Source organism: Thermobia domestica, chromosome 10 (assembly GCF_964235325.1).
Source record: "Thermobia domestica chromosome 10, izTheDome1.hap1.1, whole genome shotgun sequence".
In the NCBI taxonomy this organism is placed as follows: Eukaryota; Metazoa; Arthropoda; class Insecta; order Zygentoma; family Lepismatidae; genus Thermobia; species Thermobia domestica.
This window is the reverse complement of record NC_137463.1, coordinates 210,838,174-210,854,798: the sequence shown is the minus strand read 5'-3', so window position 1 is coordinate 210,854,798 and position 16,625 is coordinate 210,838,174. Positions and strand designations below refer to the sequence as shown.

Below are 16,625 nucleotides of genomic sequence, written 5' to 3'. Positions count from 1 at the left end.
AATATAAGTGAATCCTCACATTTGAAACTTTTGAGTAAGTAGTGCGAGATTTCTATATTAAAATATGTCGTCCTTTTTTCCTTTAGGAGCGGAATTTCAGAAAATGCTGAAACACATATTCTCTTATTCTTAGTTAGGATTTCAAATATCATATCTCCAATTTATTGGAATATTGTCATTGGATGTTTTCTAAATCAAGAATAAAAAATTTTTGGATTACAGAAACTGCCTCTTTTTCCCATTTAGGAACAAAATCTTATCTCTTTATAACAATATAGCATTTAATGGACTCAATTTTGACTTAATACTTAGAAATAGCTTCATGAAAGGAACATAATGTTCTCAAGGAAGCGCAATTAAGAAACTTACTTGTATATGATTTACCGTATCCACTTGGTCCGCTGGCATATCCTGTAGAGCTAAAGTCAGTATGGCCCTTGCTGAATCCTCCGTATCCACCGCCATGACCCAGTGAGATACTTGAGCCATGACCGCCAGAACTGTATCCACCGCCATGACCAAGTGAGATACTTGAACCATGTCCACCAGAACTGTACCCACCGCTATGTCCACCGAGGCCTCCATATCCACCTGAACTTATACCTTTAAATCCGCCTCCAAAACCTCCACTGCTGATACCTTTAAACCCACTACTGTAGCCTCCAGATGAATAGCCACCATATCCTCCACTGCTTATACCTTTGATCCCTCCTCCGAATCCTCCACTAGTGTACCCTCCACTGCTATATCCTCCATGTCCTCCTCCGAATCCTCCGCCACCGTATCCTCCGCTGCTTATACCCTTGAATCCTCCTCCAAATCCTCCGCTACTGTACCCTCCACTGCTGTATCCTCCATGCCCCCCTCCGAATCCTCCGCCGCCGTATCCTCCACTACTTATACCCTTAAATCCACCTCCGAACCCTCCGCCACTATACCCACCATGTCCTCCGCTACTTATACCCTTAAATCCTCCTCCATATCCTCCACTACTGTACCCGCCTAATCCTCCTCCAATTCCTTTGAAACTGCTCAAGGAGTAACCTCCATGGCCACCAAGACTCGACCCTTTAAATCCTCCAAAACTTCCTCCACCGCCATAACTACCACTGCTTATTCCCTTAAAACCTCCTCCGTGGCTTCCTATGCTAAATGCTCCGCCTCCATATCCACCACTACTGTGGATTCCCTTGAAACTTCCTAATCCACCGCCACTTCCGTAGCCTCCACTTGACAGACCCTTAAAACTTCCAAAACTACTTCCACCATGGCTTCCTCCTCCAATGCTGTAACCACCATGACCACTTGCATAGCTTGGTACGCCATAACTAACGCTAGGGAAACCTGCAATAAATAATCAAATAATTAGAAGTATTAGGCTTTCATATGCACAGTTACTTATTTATAATCTGATCAACTGTAGATTATTATTCTGACAACGACAACAGAGAAAAAAGAAGTTTGAAAGTTCTAGAAAATATTGGTCGAAAAGGGTTCTGATTATTATATATAGGAAAGGAAGAATATAACATCGTGTTTGGGATTCTCAGGCATCACCTTCTATATACCACTGGTAACGAGTGATAGAAAGTTTGTCATCTGACGAAATTATTTGCACAGTAGCTTCATAGTTACTTTAATCTCTTCTCCCACAAATTATTTGTAAGTAGATTGTGTAATCCAACATAAAACATACAATAACGAGTAAACAAGAAATAAACAAAAAATATTGTGACCTTTCATGACCACTAAGGATTAATCTTGGCACTTAACACTGTTTTCGTGCAAGAATGGAATATTTTTATTCAAACAGTATCATTTTTTCAGCCAACTATCTAGTACGACATGATGACGTCATGCATATAAAATGATTATTGAATCTTTTAATTTATTTATTTACGTAAGTGTTTATAGTTTTTAAATAGATATGTTATAGAATAGCAAACGAATACATAAAATCTACTGTAAGTTCTCGAAATTTTGAGTTTTATAAAATTTTTCCTGTTTTGTTTGAATAGATTTACGTCTTCAGAAACCCCTATTCTAACTTTTTATGTAAAATAGCACTTACAAGATTAAAACTTTTCAAATAATCTTGTTTCGTAACCATTGTTTAAAATAAATTTTAAATTTTAGAAAGTTATTAACTTTTGATTAAAAGAAATGGAAGTTATAAGCATTAAATGGAATGAAGAATAACAATTTAGTGTCCATGTGATTATAGACGAAAACTGAAAGTGAAATATAATAGACATTGACGAAAGTAAAAAAATGAAATTAATATACAAAAACGTAATCATACAATAAGGGAGAAGAAATTTTTAAAATGTTGAAGATTTAGAGTACACCACACACTCACAAAAATGAATTAATTAAAATAGATTAGGTTAAGATTTATTAAAGTTGAAAGTATAGTACTTAAGCAAAGTAAGTACCAGCACAAGAGAGAAATTAGTATTCGAGTACATGGAGACGAACTATTATTATGATAGATGAAGATAAACATATAATATATATTTGTGGACGCTTGAACACACATATAACAAATTGCAGTTTCTGGTAGTCAAATATTAGTACCATATGGAAAATACTAAGAAAGTTTAAGAAGTTTAAGTATGAATTTTAAAACAGCCAGTGGCGGCTTCTGAGAAGGTCATATCGCTAAAAATTAAGATTTTAAGTTACAAGCTAAAGGAGGAAAGTTTATGCAAATTAATTTTCGCAAACAAATTTCTGGAGCAGTTTGGAGCTTTCTTTCCTTAGCTAGTAGCAAAAAAAAAAAAAAAAAATGTAACTATTAGCAATGTTTCTTGCCTCAAGAACCACCACCGAAAAAAAACAAAAAACAAAAAGAACAAACACAATGACGGACAAAAACATAACGACGGACAAAAACATAACGACGGACAAAAACATATCGACGGACAAACAACACTGGCTTGTTGATGAAAGAAGGCCAGGGCCACCACACCATAAGAAGTCTGACTTACCATGACCTGTATTCGCGTTACCATGTCCGTGACTTCCATGCACAGGTGGTGGCTTTAAAATATTATTATAATCCGCAGAATGGTGGCCAATGTCTTTACCGTGATGGTGTTGGTGTTGCACTTCACCATGATTATGGTGATGTGCTCCTTTTCCACCACCATGGTGAGAACCATGGTGTCCACCATGATGATGGTGGTGGTGGTGATGGTGGTGAAGGTGATGATGTACTTTGTGATGGTGCTTTTTAATGTGACCTAAATAAAATACATAAACAATACACTTTGAAAAAAGTTTAGTGAGAAGGTATACTAATGTCTGTCAGCGAATTGTATTAGTAATAGATGAATACTGTCGCTAAAGTCTGAAAGCGAGTGCGAATTAATCTATTAATATAGATGGTGTATTTTGCAGTGCTCTTGAGGGTAAGTCAAAAATATCCACAATTTTGACATAATTCTTCTTACATAGTTCATACATCTGTCCTCGTATATTTTATTGTTGTGCTGATGTGGTCATGCTATGAAAGTTTGATCCTAATTCATTCATTTTTCTTCTTTTGTTGCAGATAGATCATGGCCGCTCCATTAGAAGTTTGCACCAACGAGGAACAAGGAGCAGTGACCCGGTTTTTGTGGTCGGAAGGTGTATCAGGGATCGCAAGCCATCAAAGACTTTTAACACAATACATGAATAGTGTCTTACCTCAACGGAGTGTCTACGAATGGATTGAAAACTTCAAAAGTGTCACGCACGAGCCAGACGACCATCTAAGGCCACAAATGATAACAACATTGAGCGTGCACGTGATATGGTCCTGTTAGACAGACGAGTGACTATTGATGAAGTGGCCGATGGTCTGATACACCTTCCGACCACAAAAACCGGATCACTGCTCGTTGTTTCTTTGATGCAAACTTCTAATGGAGCGGCCATGAGCTATCTGCAACAAAAGGAAGACAAATGAATGAATTAGGATCAAACTTTCATAGCATGACAGTGGCGTAGCACACTTTTGCGGGCCCCACCGCAAAGTATAGAGAAGGGGCCCTAGTTGTAAAGCCGATAGAAGTAAGATTGAAGTTCTACTTCTTTAAATCTTTAATCATCGCAAGACTTCGGGACCCCTATACGTCGGGCCCCCCCGCACTGCGGGGGTTGCGGGGGCAGCTGCTACGCCACTGCATGATCACAACAGCACAATAATAAAATATACGAGGACAGATGACAATACGAACAATTTAAGAAGAGTTATGTCAAAATTGCGAATAATTTTTACTTATCCTTGTATATTTTGAATTATAATATTTATTTTATGTAGAATGACCTTTGACTGATATTTATGACCTTTGATTTCATATTTGGATCTTATGGGTTATGCACTGTATTGCATCAAATGTTCTTTTTTTCTTTCTAGTAAATAACACAAAATCACTGCAAAAATTAAATCAATATTTAAGACATATTTTATAAAAAAATACTTTTGGCAATTGTTCAATATGTCAATTAATGTCCTGAAAATCTCTAGAATGCATTCTAACAGTACTTATAGGAATTGCACTAAGATTATTCAAAATGTATCTGAAAATCTGGTATGACCAATGATTATACGGACACAGAAGTGACTTTTATACAATGTTAGAACATTTTGCGCATAACCATTTACACATTTACAAGTAGTTTCTGCCCGTATACTCATTCGATACAACAGAGTTCCTTCGTGGCTAAGCGGTAAGTGTACACGCCTTTTGCTTGGGAGACCCGGGTTCGATTGTGGGAGGAAGCTCATGTGATTCGCATTCCACGTTAATCAGTAGATCCACGTCTCATATCATCTCGCTGCTGAACGGAACGTTAAACTCAAAATCAACATTATTGGGTACAGCAGAATTTCAGAAATATTTTGAATACTTATAGTACAGTTTGTATTAACCACTGCTAAGAGAAACTTTATACATTTTTATTCACTGATGAAGCACTTCAGGACGTCTTTTTACAAGTTAAACAAAGACCAAAAGTCGTTTCTGATAAAATGTCCAAATAATTTTCAACCACTGATTTATCTTTTGTAGTGAACGATGAAGTAATTCGATAATTTTGAAATATATACTATTTATGATAGTACCAGTCAAATATTATTAATATGTACTAGTATTTGTTTGCAATATCTTTCATGTACCGTAGAAATTTGGAGCTCCGAGATTTTGATGTTATAGACTAAATTTCGTATTCATATTAGCTTTAGAACCACAAGAAAATACCTGGAAACAAATATTGATTAATTTACAATACTACTAACACACTTAGTATTCTGGATTATTTTCTAAATTTTCGAAGTTCTGTATTGTCTTTAAATTATTTACTAAAATAAAAATAAAAATAAACTTGTGACAATGGAGCTATCTTGCTTATATGCTTTTGAGCTGATGGTGCACTGCAAAACTGAGAAATAGCGATTATATGGCAAATGAAAAAGCTTTCGTAACACAAGTGTGCATTGGAAGCTGGCATGCGAAACGCATCTCATCGTAATTTCATTATGTTACATCAGACATTATACAAACTCACTAAGGAGAATGTTAACATAATAAAATAAAGAAAGAACAACAGAATAGAATTCTATTTTAATCAGTCTTAATTTGCAACAACTTCGTCATGTTTCTAATATCGCCTGAAACGGAATGGCAAGCAGCTCTGACATTGTAAAAACTCTATGAAACTCTGTATGATTTGGGCCATATAATTTATACGCGTGCATATACTGAAATATTTAATTAAGCATCCTATTTAGTCCTTTATGATTTTTAGTTATAATAAATGCTGACAAATAGCAATAATGAAAATATCGATAGAACGAAAAAAAAAAGTTAGAAGATTTAAATAACTTAGAGAAAGTCCACTAATATCCGATGATTTTCACTAGAAACTCCCATAAATTGGATTCGAACCAGTGGCCCTTCTTACCAGAAATTAGCGTTCCAATGTATTACATGCTGTTTCTTCAAAATACTTAGATCAAAATTATTCTATGAAAATATTACATTACCAACATTTTAATGTAACATCCAATAATGGAATTCCTTATTGTCTTTTGAGAATCTTGGAAACTTTCTTGTCGCTAATAGAGCGTGGTCTGTTTAACAATCTATTGATGCAGTAATGATTTGCAAGGGACATTGAACGCACTCTTTTCATTACGATTACAAAAAATATCTCCACAATTAAGTAAAGAATGCAATTATTATAAGAGTAATTATATCTTAATTGTCTCGGTCTGCTACATACGATTCCCGAAATTATTTCATACATAATGAGTATTCCCAGTAGAATTAATTTTAGAAACATGCTTAATGCAACTATTTATTGCAGAAATTGCACTTTTCTTGTTTCAAGCTTGAATTATCAATTACTTTTCTTTTCCATTCATTTTTTTAAAGTTTAACAAAAGTGAGCATTCAAGATGTAGGGCGTGATTCGGAAATGCTCATAATAATCGTGACTTTTATAAAATTAACTTGTGCAGGTTTTTTTTTTTATTGATTCTTCGTTTCGTTTATTATTTTTTTCAATTTAAATTTTAATATCATAATACCCGTCAAATGCAAGAGTATTATATTATTGTTACCTTAGTGACAATAGGAGAGAAGAAAGTATAGTTATCGCAAAAAAATAATGATGTTTCAACTAAATGAAATGATATGAAATTTTCCAGTTTAGCGTCCCACGATTATGCCCTTTAGGCTAAGGCAGACGATGATTAAATCAAATGAATGATGATGGAAGAATTGGTGGAATGAGAAAATGGGAGGAAACGGGAGTACCCCGAGAAAACCCACGGACACGATGTTGTTCACCACAAACTTACTTGGCCGGAGGTCGAAACAGGGACTCCACGTACAAGAGGTAAGCGCTCTACCTGGACCCCAGGTTTTAACTAAATTTACCAGTTTAATGGCCCTTGATTAGAAAAAAACAAATATATTTTTCGACTGCAGTTCGCCGCGACGTATGTACACTCGTCTAAAGGCCGTTCGTTAAGTCCCAACGAACTTCAAATTTAGTTTTTTTTTTTTTTTTTTTTTTTTACAGTTTCCCAGTTTGTTTGTTTCTTCTTTTCTTTCTTTCTTTTCTTTGGAACTTTCATCCACGCCCAGAAATATGTCCAAATAATAAATTTCATGTTTCTTACTATAGATGATTCCGAGATGTGGAATAATGGCTGAAATCCTCATTTATTCTGTTTCACGTCGAAGTTCCGAAACTTCTTCCTTAATGCAGAGGAGTTTGGGGCCTGGGATGGTTTTTAAAGTTTTACTTTGACGGTGCGACTTAGGGGAGGAGAAGACATATATATAGCTATTTTCTCGAAACGTGCTCTAGCAATGTACTTTATATTGTAAAGAAATCACAAACTATGAATGAAAAAAAATCATTATTAATTTTATTAATGAAAATCATAGTCAATTCTGTGCGTCAAACTGAACTAAGATTTTTGTAATATCTTAAATTTTGTACACACGCATGAAATTATTTTTAAAATCACAATGACAGGATTTGTAATGTTTCTTAAATCGTTGGAAGCAGTAGAAAAGTGTTTGCAAATAGGCAAAAAAAAAAAAAAAAAAAAAGCACCTGTCGTAATATAATATGTGTTTGTCTGTAGATAAAGTAATTACATTTTAGATAAAATCATGAAAAATTACAAGCAAATCTTGGGGTGAACTAGGTTTCAAAATACTTATTATTCCATCATTAGATGACAACAATATTTTGTCATTAGGATTTTCTTAAGATTTTATAGACTTTAAAATACAATATAACAATCCTTTAGCAAATTATAAAGGAAAAACATAGTTAAAACAAACAAGGACAATACTTTATATAAAATGGCCAGATTTTCAACAACAACAACAACAAAAAATCATCCTGCACCAATCTCCAAATTGCAATGGATTAATCTCGGTTTCGACAACAGAAAATTTCAAATACAGAGAGAAAGAACACTTACTAGTCAAAGCTAAACTTCACCTGCAATAGGAAAAGTTCAACATTAAATAAAAAAAAACGCCTGTTTTCATGTGACATTATTATGGGAGGTCTCTAAAAGTGGCAGGCAAATTTAAATGCTTAAATATTCAGCTTAATTTTTGTAGTAAGTAAATCTATAAATTGTCTGTTACGTAATTAAGCTTATATACTGTGTCAGGTGTCGAACTCAACACTATTAAATATCCACAGTTAAATTCTTACAAAAAGTATCCACTATATTACCGTTATAAGCCAATTGTTTCAACAAAATGTTATCATTTGTGGTAATAATCGATTATAATCACCACTCGTTTAATTTCTCTCTTTAATTTAATTTATTAATTCACTGTTTATTTTTAGTTTTAATCTATATATTAATAGTAGTGTCTGTGAAAAAAAAATCAGACCCAAATTGAAACTATGTTTGTGACTCTTAATCTCTTGAACCACCAGACCGTTCCCGATCAAATTTTCAACATAGATGAAGTTCGAACCTGGGAAGCTTTCATTATATTATTTTGATGTTAGAGCTTAGGGGAGGTAACGGTAGGAGGATAAATATATGAAAATGAATGAAACTTAATAACTTTTGAACCACCCGACCGATTCCCGGCGGGAGCTCATGTGGTTCGAATTCCACGTTAATCAGTAGGTCCACGTCTCACATAGCCTCGCTGCTGAAAAGGGAATTTAAACTCAAAATCAACTCAACTCAACCCACCTGACCGATCTCGATCAAATTTTCCATATAGATGACTTTCGAGCCTGGGAAGTTTTTTTTTTTCTTTTTTAATATTTTCACTTTGACGGTAGAGCCTAGGGGAAGGGGAGTAGAAGGGGAGGGATGAATATATAGAAATAAATAGAATTTAAATCTTGAACCACCCAACCGATCTCGATCAAATTTTCAACATACATGACATTCGGGCCTGGGATAATTTTTATCATGCCGTGCCCCGCAACATGGGGAGGGAAGAGGGATATATAAAAATCACCGAAAATGACTAATATCAAAGAGCGCTTTAGTAGTACGGTAGTAAAAATGGAACTTATTACTATTTTTCCTTAATTTAACTCAGCGAAATCGGGGTGCGTCTTAGATTCGAGGTCGTCTTAAATTCGACTAATTATCAAGAAATTCTTAATTAAAAATATTATTAATGTGTTATTAAAACTACTTTGCTACCCATAAATATTTTTAATTTTATATCATTCAGACAACAATAGTGTCCTGTGCTTACGCAGGACGTGCGGGTTTGCTCGTAATTATTAATTTACAATCATTATTTCTATAATAATTTAAATTCTTACCTTGTATGCTACCAGTAGCGTACCCAGGAATTTATTTCGGGGGGGGGGTCCAAACTAAATATGAAGGTATTTTATATTAAAATTCCTAAAATTGCCCCTAAAATTAGGCTAAATTTTTAAAAAGTCGAAATTTCGGGGGGGGGGGTCCGGACCCCCAGGTCCCCCCCTTGCGTACGTCCCTGTATGCTACAATATTTTATTAACAATCTTATAATTTGCCATAATTCATTTCTCTTGAAAGAATCCCCAAGGAGAGAATCATTCCCGAATATGGAAAAAAAAAAAGTCCTGTTCAAGTGCATCGGAAGTGGCCATTCGCGAAATTATCTTTCCATCTGCAAATACACCTAAGGTAGACTCGTCATTCGAGGCATATGAATAGGATCAATTCGACTCATTATGACTCTAACTGAGTTTGGATTCATGTGGATAGTCGAAGAAATCTTTCTCTCTAAGTTCGATATTTTAATACCTCTATAAACTTTATAGTTCATGAAGAATAAGGGAATAAAGGGTTTTAAACCAATCTCATGATACAAATTTGTATCCATGTATATTATGATAACAAAACCATTTCCCACTTCAATACGCATAAAAATTATTCTATTTTGACCAAATATGGTGTATATTTTCTTTAGGTCTTTCCAACATTCTCATTGTTTATGGTTCATATCAGCAAAGGATAAGTGAGTAAAGGGTCTCCCTCAATGTGAAAGTTTTCTCATATGCCTAGTATGATAAAAAGAAATCACGATTTTTTTTTAAAAAAAAAAAGAAGTTATTCGATAGAAAACAATATTTTATTTAAAAGTTATCACTCCTCGAAGTTGAAATTGTTAAAGACTAGATTTTGAATTTATTTCAATTTATATACGTATGTATGTAAATATTGCATTGTACATTTCGTAGAAATTCTACGACCTTTTATAATACATAATGTTAAAAACAAGTCTATTCAAATATGTTCAAACACTCATTTGAAGCAGTTCAGCAGTTCATCGTGATGATGTGACGGACAACATCGATTCGCACATAGAGAAACAACAATGTAAATTTCCTCCTTCTCCCCTTTAAACCGGAATTTTGAAAAACGGTGGGACCTCTTATTTTTAATTTTAAAAAAAAGTTTATATAATGAGTTTAATCTCTCTAACTTGACGGGCTCGTAAGGTTCTCTATTTTTAGCATCATAAATTTTGAATTATTATCTATTCTCTTAGTCTATTCTCTTAGTCTTAGTCTTAGTCTTAGTCATTCCATTAGTCTGGGAAGTGCAGCAGAGACAGCGTGTATGCGGAAGCATTCTAAATATTCAAAACTTAAAGAAGATCGCATTTTTATTGCGTTTGCCACGGAAACAATGGGTGTTTTTAGCAAAGAAGCCAGAATGTTTTTAAAGGAATTAGGATCAAAATTAATTAATAAATCAGGAGATCCTAGAAGTTGTTACTTTTTGACACAAAGGATAAGCCTAGCCATACAAAGAGGCAATGCCATTAGCATATTAAATTCCTTCCCATCTTCACCCAAGCTAGACGAAATTTTTTATCTAAAATAAATATAAACATTTTCTGAATGTTAATAATTGCTACTTCAAAGACATATACAGTATAAAATGATATTTTTGTTTATTATTGTGTGACTGGGATTATGGCAAAATCTAAGTATAGAGGACTGAAACACTTATTAATCATCATGTGTTATCCTTCGTTTCTACAATTGTCGGTTTATATAGTACCAAAATTATGTTTAATTTTTACTGTTTGCTGGTTTAAATATGTTAATTTTGATGTTTCTCTAAAAGTTTAACTGTGCATTATAACTTAATATTTTATTCTTATGCTTTGAGGAATAGTGCTTAAATATAAAGAAATAAAATGTTTTTAAGTAAGGCTTAAAATTGTACAATAAAAAAAAAAATATCACAATTCTCTTAGTATATCATTTATATATGTACCTACGTATACGTACTTTTCAAATTGACATGATAAGAACTTAGATTGAGCTAGGTACTAACTACGCTCAAAAATTTAATTTAAACGCTTCAAGATGTTTTTCCCGTGATACCATTACAAGCAAGATCACTTTACTTTTCCTTTATAGAGATTCAAGTGTGCTGTGTTTGACATTTAAGATTTTCCTTTGTTATTTGGAATCGATATTATTTACAGCCAAGAGACTGAATTAACCACACTTTGCAAGAAATGTTTAAATATATACAGGGTGTCCCAGGAGGAAATGGCAATATTTTGGGAAATTGTAGTATGAGCGATTCTAAGCAAAAAAGTTCATATGAACATAGGTCCTAATCTTAACGCTTTGAGAGCTACAGATTGTGAACTTTTTTTTTTTTTACTTTATATTGCGTATCGCTCACCCTGTAACTATTTTTCAGAAGTAAGACAGCGGATTCGTAAGGTGATGGAATGACCTTTCCAACGGTATACAGCATGTGGCAGTATTGTCTTTAGAACTGAAGCTAATGACAGAAATTTGAGAAAGTTAAAGTTATTTAAAGAAATTGGATGACAACACTAATTCCAAATATCCTCAATAACTTCTCTTCCAAAGAAACCACTGCCACATATTGCATATCGCTGGAAAGGTCATTCCATCACCTTTCAAATCCGCTATGTGGCACCTCTGTAGAATAACTACAGGGTGATCAAATACAAATACAATATAAAGTACAAATTGTTCACAAGCTCTAGCTCTCAAACCGTTGAGATTAGGACCTATGTTCGAATGAACTATTTTGCTTAGAATCACTCAACCTACCATTTCCCCAAATATTGCCCCTTCCTCCTGGAACACCCTGTATATTTCAGAGAAACTGTGAGATTTTCATTAATCATGGCATCTGCTTTCATCGAAGATTTACCTATTGATCATGTTGTTTTAGGTTCACAGCTGTCAGGGCAAACGATGTGTAATTACTGGTTAGTTGAAGAGTCGAAATGGCTGTAAAACGATAGAAGGTAAGCACATATCAATTTTAAAATAAATCTGTTTTTACAATAAATTTCGTGTTTGTTTTTCTTTCTTTTTCTTTTCTTTTTTGTAATCAGTGTATGTTTTGTTTAAGCCATAAAACTTGCCGCACAGAGCAAAGCAACTCTCCCATTGAGTTAGAGCTTCATATACACTTCAGTTAATAGGATACTAATATATAATTGAAAAACGTAAAACTTGACCTATATCGGACGGTTCCTTCCCCTCAGCAAAATCGGAAATGACGTTGCTATTGTTATATTATTTGAAGTTCAAATTAGAAAAAGGAAGTAAATTAAATTCGCCTTTTAGTATCTTTTGAACGATATATTCATCTTTAGTTACCTGGTTTTCGTTGAACATGGCATGTGATATGTTTGAAGTTCCTCAGTAGAGTGCACTGTTTGATGTTGAGACCAGTCACGTGGAAAGAGGTTAATTCATTGCACCTTAATCTTCACCCCTTACATTTTAAATTTTAATTTTGTTATAAATTATCAATTTTGCACCGAAGCTAAGGGAGACGGTGACGATGAAATGGACGATGATAATTGAATCACAAAAGTCAAGGAGAAACGAAAGAACCCATTTATACAGTGTTGTCCACCACAAATCTTACTTGGTGGGGGCTAAGATCGAACTAGGTACTCCACACATCAGAGATGAACGCTCTATCACTAAGCAATTGTGGTTAATCGTCAGATGATACTATATGAGACAGGTAGTGTGGATTCTTTGAGCCTTTCCAGAACAATAATAATATTTATTTTTTTATAAATATTTAAAAATAATATTTAGCTCAATTTAGGGAACATGTTTTAAGTTAACTTCAAGAAAATAAAATATTTTTCAAAAATAAATTGTTGATAAACCTCCAAAATAAAGTCTTACACTCGCTTATGCAGTGGAAGTCACTTGGGTTGAAAAATGATGTTAACAGCACCGGGCTCGAAACCAGCCACATTGGTTTGGGGGCCCATGAATATATTAGGGGGGGCAAATTGTTAAAAATTCTCTTAAAAATATCTAAATTGTGATTTTTGTATTAATAATAGCATTTTGTATTGAGATCTGGAGGGGCCACGAAAAGTTTAGGGGGGCTAGGCCCCCTAGCCCCCCCTCTGGTTGCGGGCCTGAACAGCAATTTGTTATTGATAAATCTGGACACAAAACATTATAATGATCAATATTAGCAGTAGAGATACGGGTTTGTTTTGCTTTCTGTGGTACTTATTACGTAAGATGTCTTTAATAGAAAAATGTAGATATGACGTTGTTTATTGTAATGATACGGAAGTTTTAGTGATGTATCCAAGATAGGAGATTTTAGGAGAAATCTTATTATTATAATGTAGTGGCTGGAGCAACGTGTGTAGAATAAGCAGAATTTGTAATGAAGTTGGTTTGATGCAGGTTTACTTATAACATACATGAGTAAGTGGTTTGCACAGAAATGCAACAAGAATGCTGTGTCAAATCCATGTGAATGTGGAAGTAAAAGTTATATGGAAAGAATGTGGTTCGGTTTTATATTTTTGGTGGTTAGTAATATGGTGAAAGTTTAGTTTAAGCAATTTCATTTGTAATTATAGACAAGAAACTTAGACGAGAAAGGAAACATATCTTACTCTACCACAACGGAATAGACCAGCTATAAAAATTATATTAGTTGTCGAGTGGTAACGGCTGAACATCTAGTAACTGATTTTATTTTAAACCTACCAGCTGTTACGAGCGAACCTTTGGATCCACTCCATCATTAAAGAGTGAAATTTGAAAACACTGTAGGAGTGATCCCAAAAGAATACATTAAATATTATTTTTGTTCTTCTTCTACGATTAGGAATAAAAAAAAACCTGAGTGATTGTAGTAATTAAATCACATGAGTCTATATACCAAAACACATGTAATTAAGCTATTAGGTGGATAAATATACAGTTACACAAATATTAATATTCAGTAGATATAGTTACTGGCCTTATGCTATTCTGGAATAATTAAACGAAAGAATATAGCTTTAATATTACAATTGAATAACCACAATAGTTTTAAATCGCTAAATTGCCAGAACACCTGGTAGCGCAGGTAGCGACATCTATTATCTTCGCCCAGGCAAGCGATAGCACAGTTAGCTAATCTCTTATCTTCGGGCAGGCAAGCGGTAGCACGGATAGCGAATCTATTATCTTCGCCCAGGCAAGCGATAGCACAGTTAGCAACATGTATTAGCTTCGAGCAGACAAGTAATAGCACAGTTAGCGATATATATTAGCACAAACTGAGATGATTGTCGTTTATTATTAGAGTGTTTAAATAATGCTAATACTTTAATAAATAATTTTGGTATGCTGATTGCAATTTTGTATAAAACAAAATATGTATACACTTATTGCATGAAACATGCAACAAATACTGATAAACAACTATCAAAACATTTTCCTATGCATGGCACACATACTTCTATTATATGATTGTTTTTATGTTGGATTGAACATATTCCATATGCTTGAAGAAAACATTTTGTTTCAAATTTTATAACGAAGAATTAACTAGACACATAAAACTATTATAAATATGAAAGGCTCTACTAGAAGAAAGCATTTACCAAATACTGGGCAATGTCCATGGCAGTTTTTACAAAGTTAATTTAAGAAAACAACTTGTGCATTTTGTTCAAGAACAAAGATAACACAATGGTCATTTTCGAAAGTTTCACAGATGCAATTTCCTTAACGAAAGTAATATTTCCAGTTTCTGACCATTTCGTGAGAAAAAGATTCTCACGCATTTATCCTTAAAACCGACTTTTAAACAATCTATCTATTAAAGACTATTTATCTCAATACATATATATATTTCGTTTGTTATTAGAGAAGAATATGCCTACGAAAGCATGTTCACCTACAAAACTGCATTCTCTCTCTCTGTTGTACTTTTCTTTCTTCTAGAATTTTGAAGCAAATTGAACGGTTTGAGCACAATTTTCCTCTTAAAGAACGCTAACTTATTCTTGGATGATACTAGTGCTTCCTTCGAGATTAGACGAGACGAGAAATAGAGTTTTCTCGTCCCGTCTCGTCTCGTCACCTTTCGAAGGATTCTCTCTCGTTTAACCTCGATTCTCATAAAGCTTTTGTCATTTCGCCTCTTTTAGTACACGTACATACTTGAATTTTGGAAATACTCTTTGTTTTTTTTCTTCACTTAGTAATAGGAAATTCAAATTGTATATAGGGATAATTATCACAAAGGAATTAAATCCAATTAACAAAGACATGAGAAGACACATAAAGTTTATATGGTACGCTTAAGTACATAGAAAAGTTAACATTGTTTTTTTTTTGTATTATAAAAGTTACAGGCAAAATACCCGTTCTTCGCACAGGGAGAATACGTTTCGTTTTGGACATAAAGTGCTAATGGGGTGAGTAAGGATTTAAATACGATCGGAAGTGACACTCACGGTTAGTCTCAGTGACCCCTGAAAACTATGGATTCGACACTAATATCGGTCATTTTCGATCATATATATCCCTCCCCGAAGTTGCGGGGCTAAATTTGGATTTAAACAGTATCTGAAGTGTCACTGTTCATTTCAGCAACCTCGAAAACTATAGATTCAATACTAATATCGGTCATTTTCGATAATTCTGAAATGTCTCTTCCCCCTCTCATCTCCTAAGTTGCATTCTCAAAGTAATATGATCGAAAGCATTCCAGGCCCGAATCTTGTCTATGTTGAAAATTTGATTGAGATTGGTCTTTTGGTTCAAGAGTGATGAAGTTACAAAAACAGTGTGTGTGTGTGTGTGTATCTTTTCCCTCTCTCCTACACTGCAGCGTCAAAGTAAAATGATAAAGACTATCTCATGTCCGAACCTGATTTATGTTGAAAATTTGATTGAGATCGATAGGGTGGTTCAAGAGATTGAGAGTCACAAACATAGTCACTTTCAATTTTATAATATAGATAAAAGATACATAGGGCGTTGAGAGCTCAAGGGAATTGAGTCTAATTAAGGAAGTTACCAGAAATAGAAACATAAGGTTCAGAGCTTAAGTATTTGAGAAAGTTAAAACTTTTCTTTTTAACAGTGTAAGAGTTATTTACAATATCAGCATGAATTTTTTAAGCTCTGAAAGGCGTTTCAGATAAAAATCTTAAAGATGAAATATGCCCAACATAACTTTAAAAAAAAAAAAATGGACTTGATTCGCTTGTGCACTGAACGCGCCACATATCACTCAGGTATCAATGTTCATATCCAAACCGACAAAGAAATCGCTCACAGCACCAAACTGGTAG

The 16,625-nt window shown here is 34.0% G+C and overlaps 1 protein-coding gene across 1 annotated transcript in view; it reads right to left on the bottom strand.

Moving 5' to 3' along the window:
* The window catches only part of LOC145662968 (uncharacterized), a 35,134-nt gene that overhangs the window by 6,310 nt on the left and 12,199 nt on the right, over positions 1–16,625 (bottom strand). Inside the window, exon 3 of the mRNA XM_081729050.1 lies at positions 370–1,344. Within this exon, the coding sequence (XP_081585176.1) occupies positions 370–1,344 (975 nt within the window). The remainder of the gene's footprint in view (positions 1–369; positions 1,345–16,625) is intronic.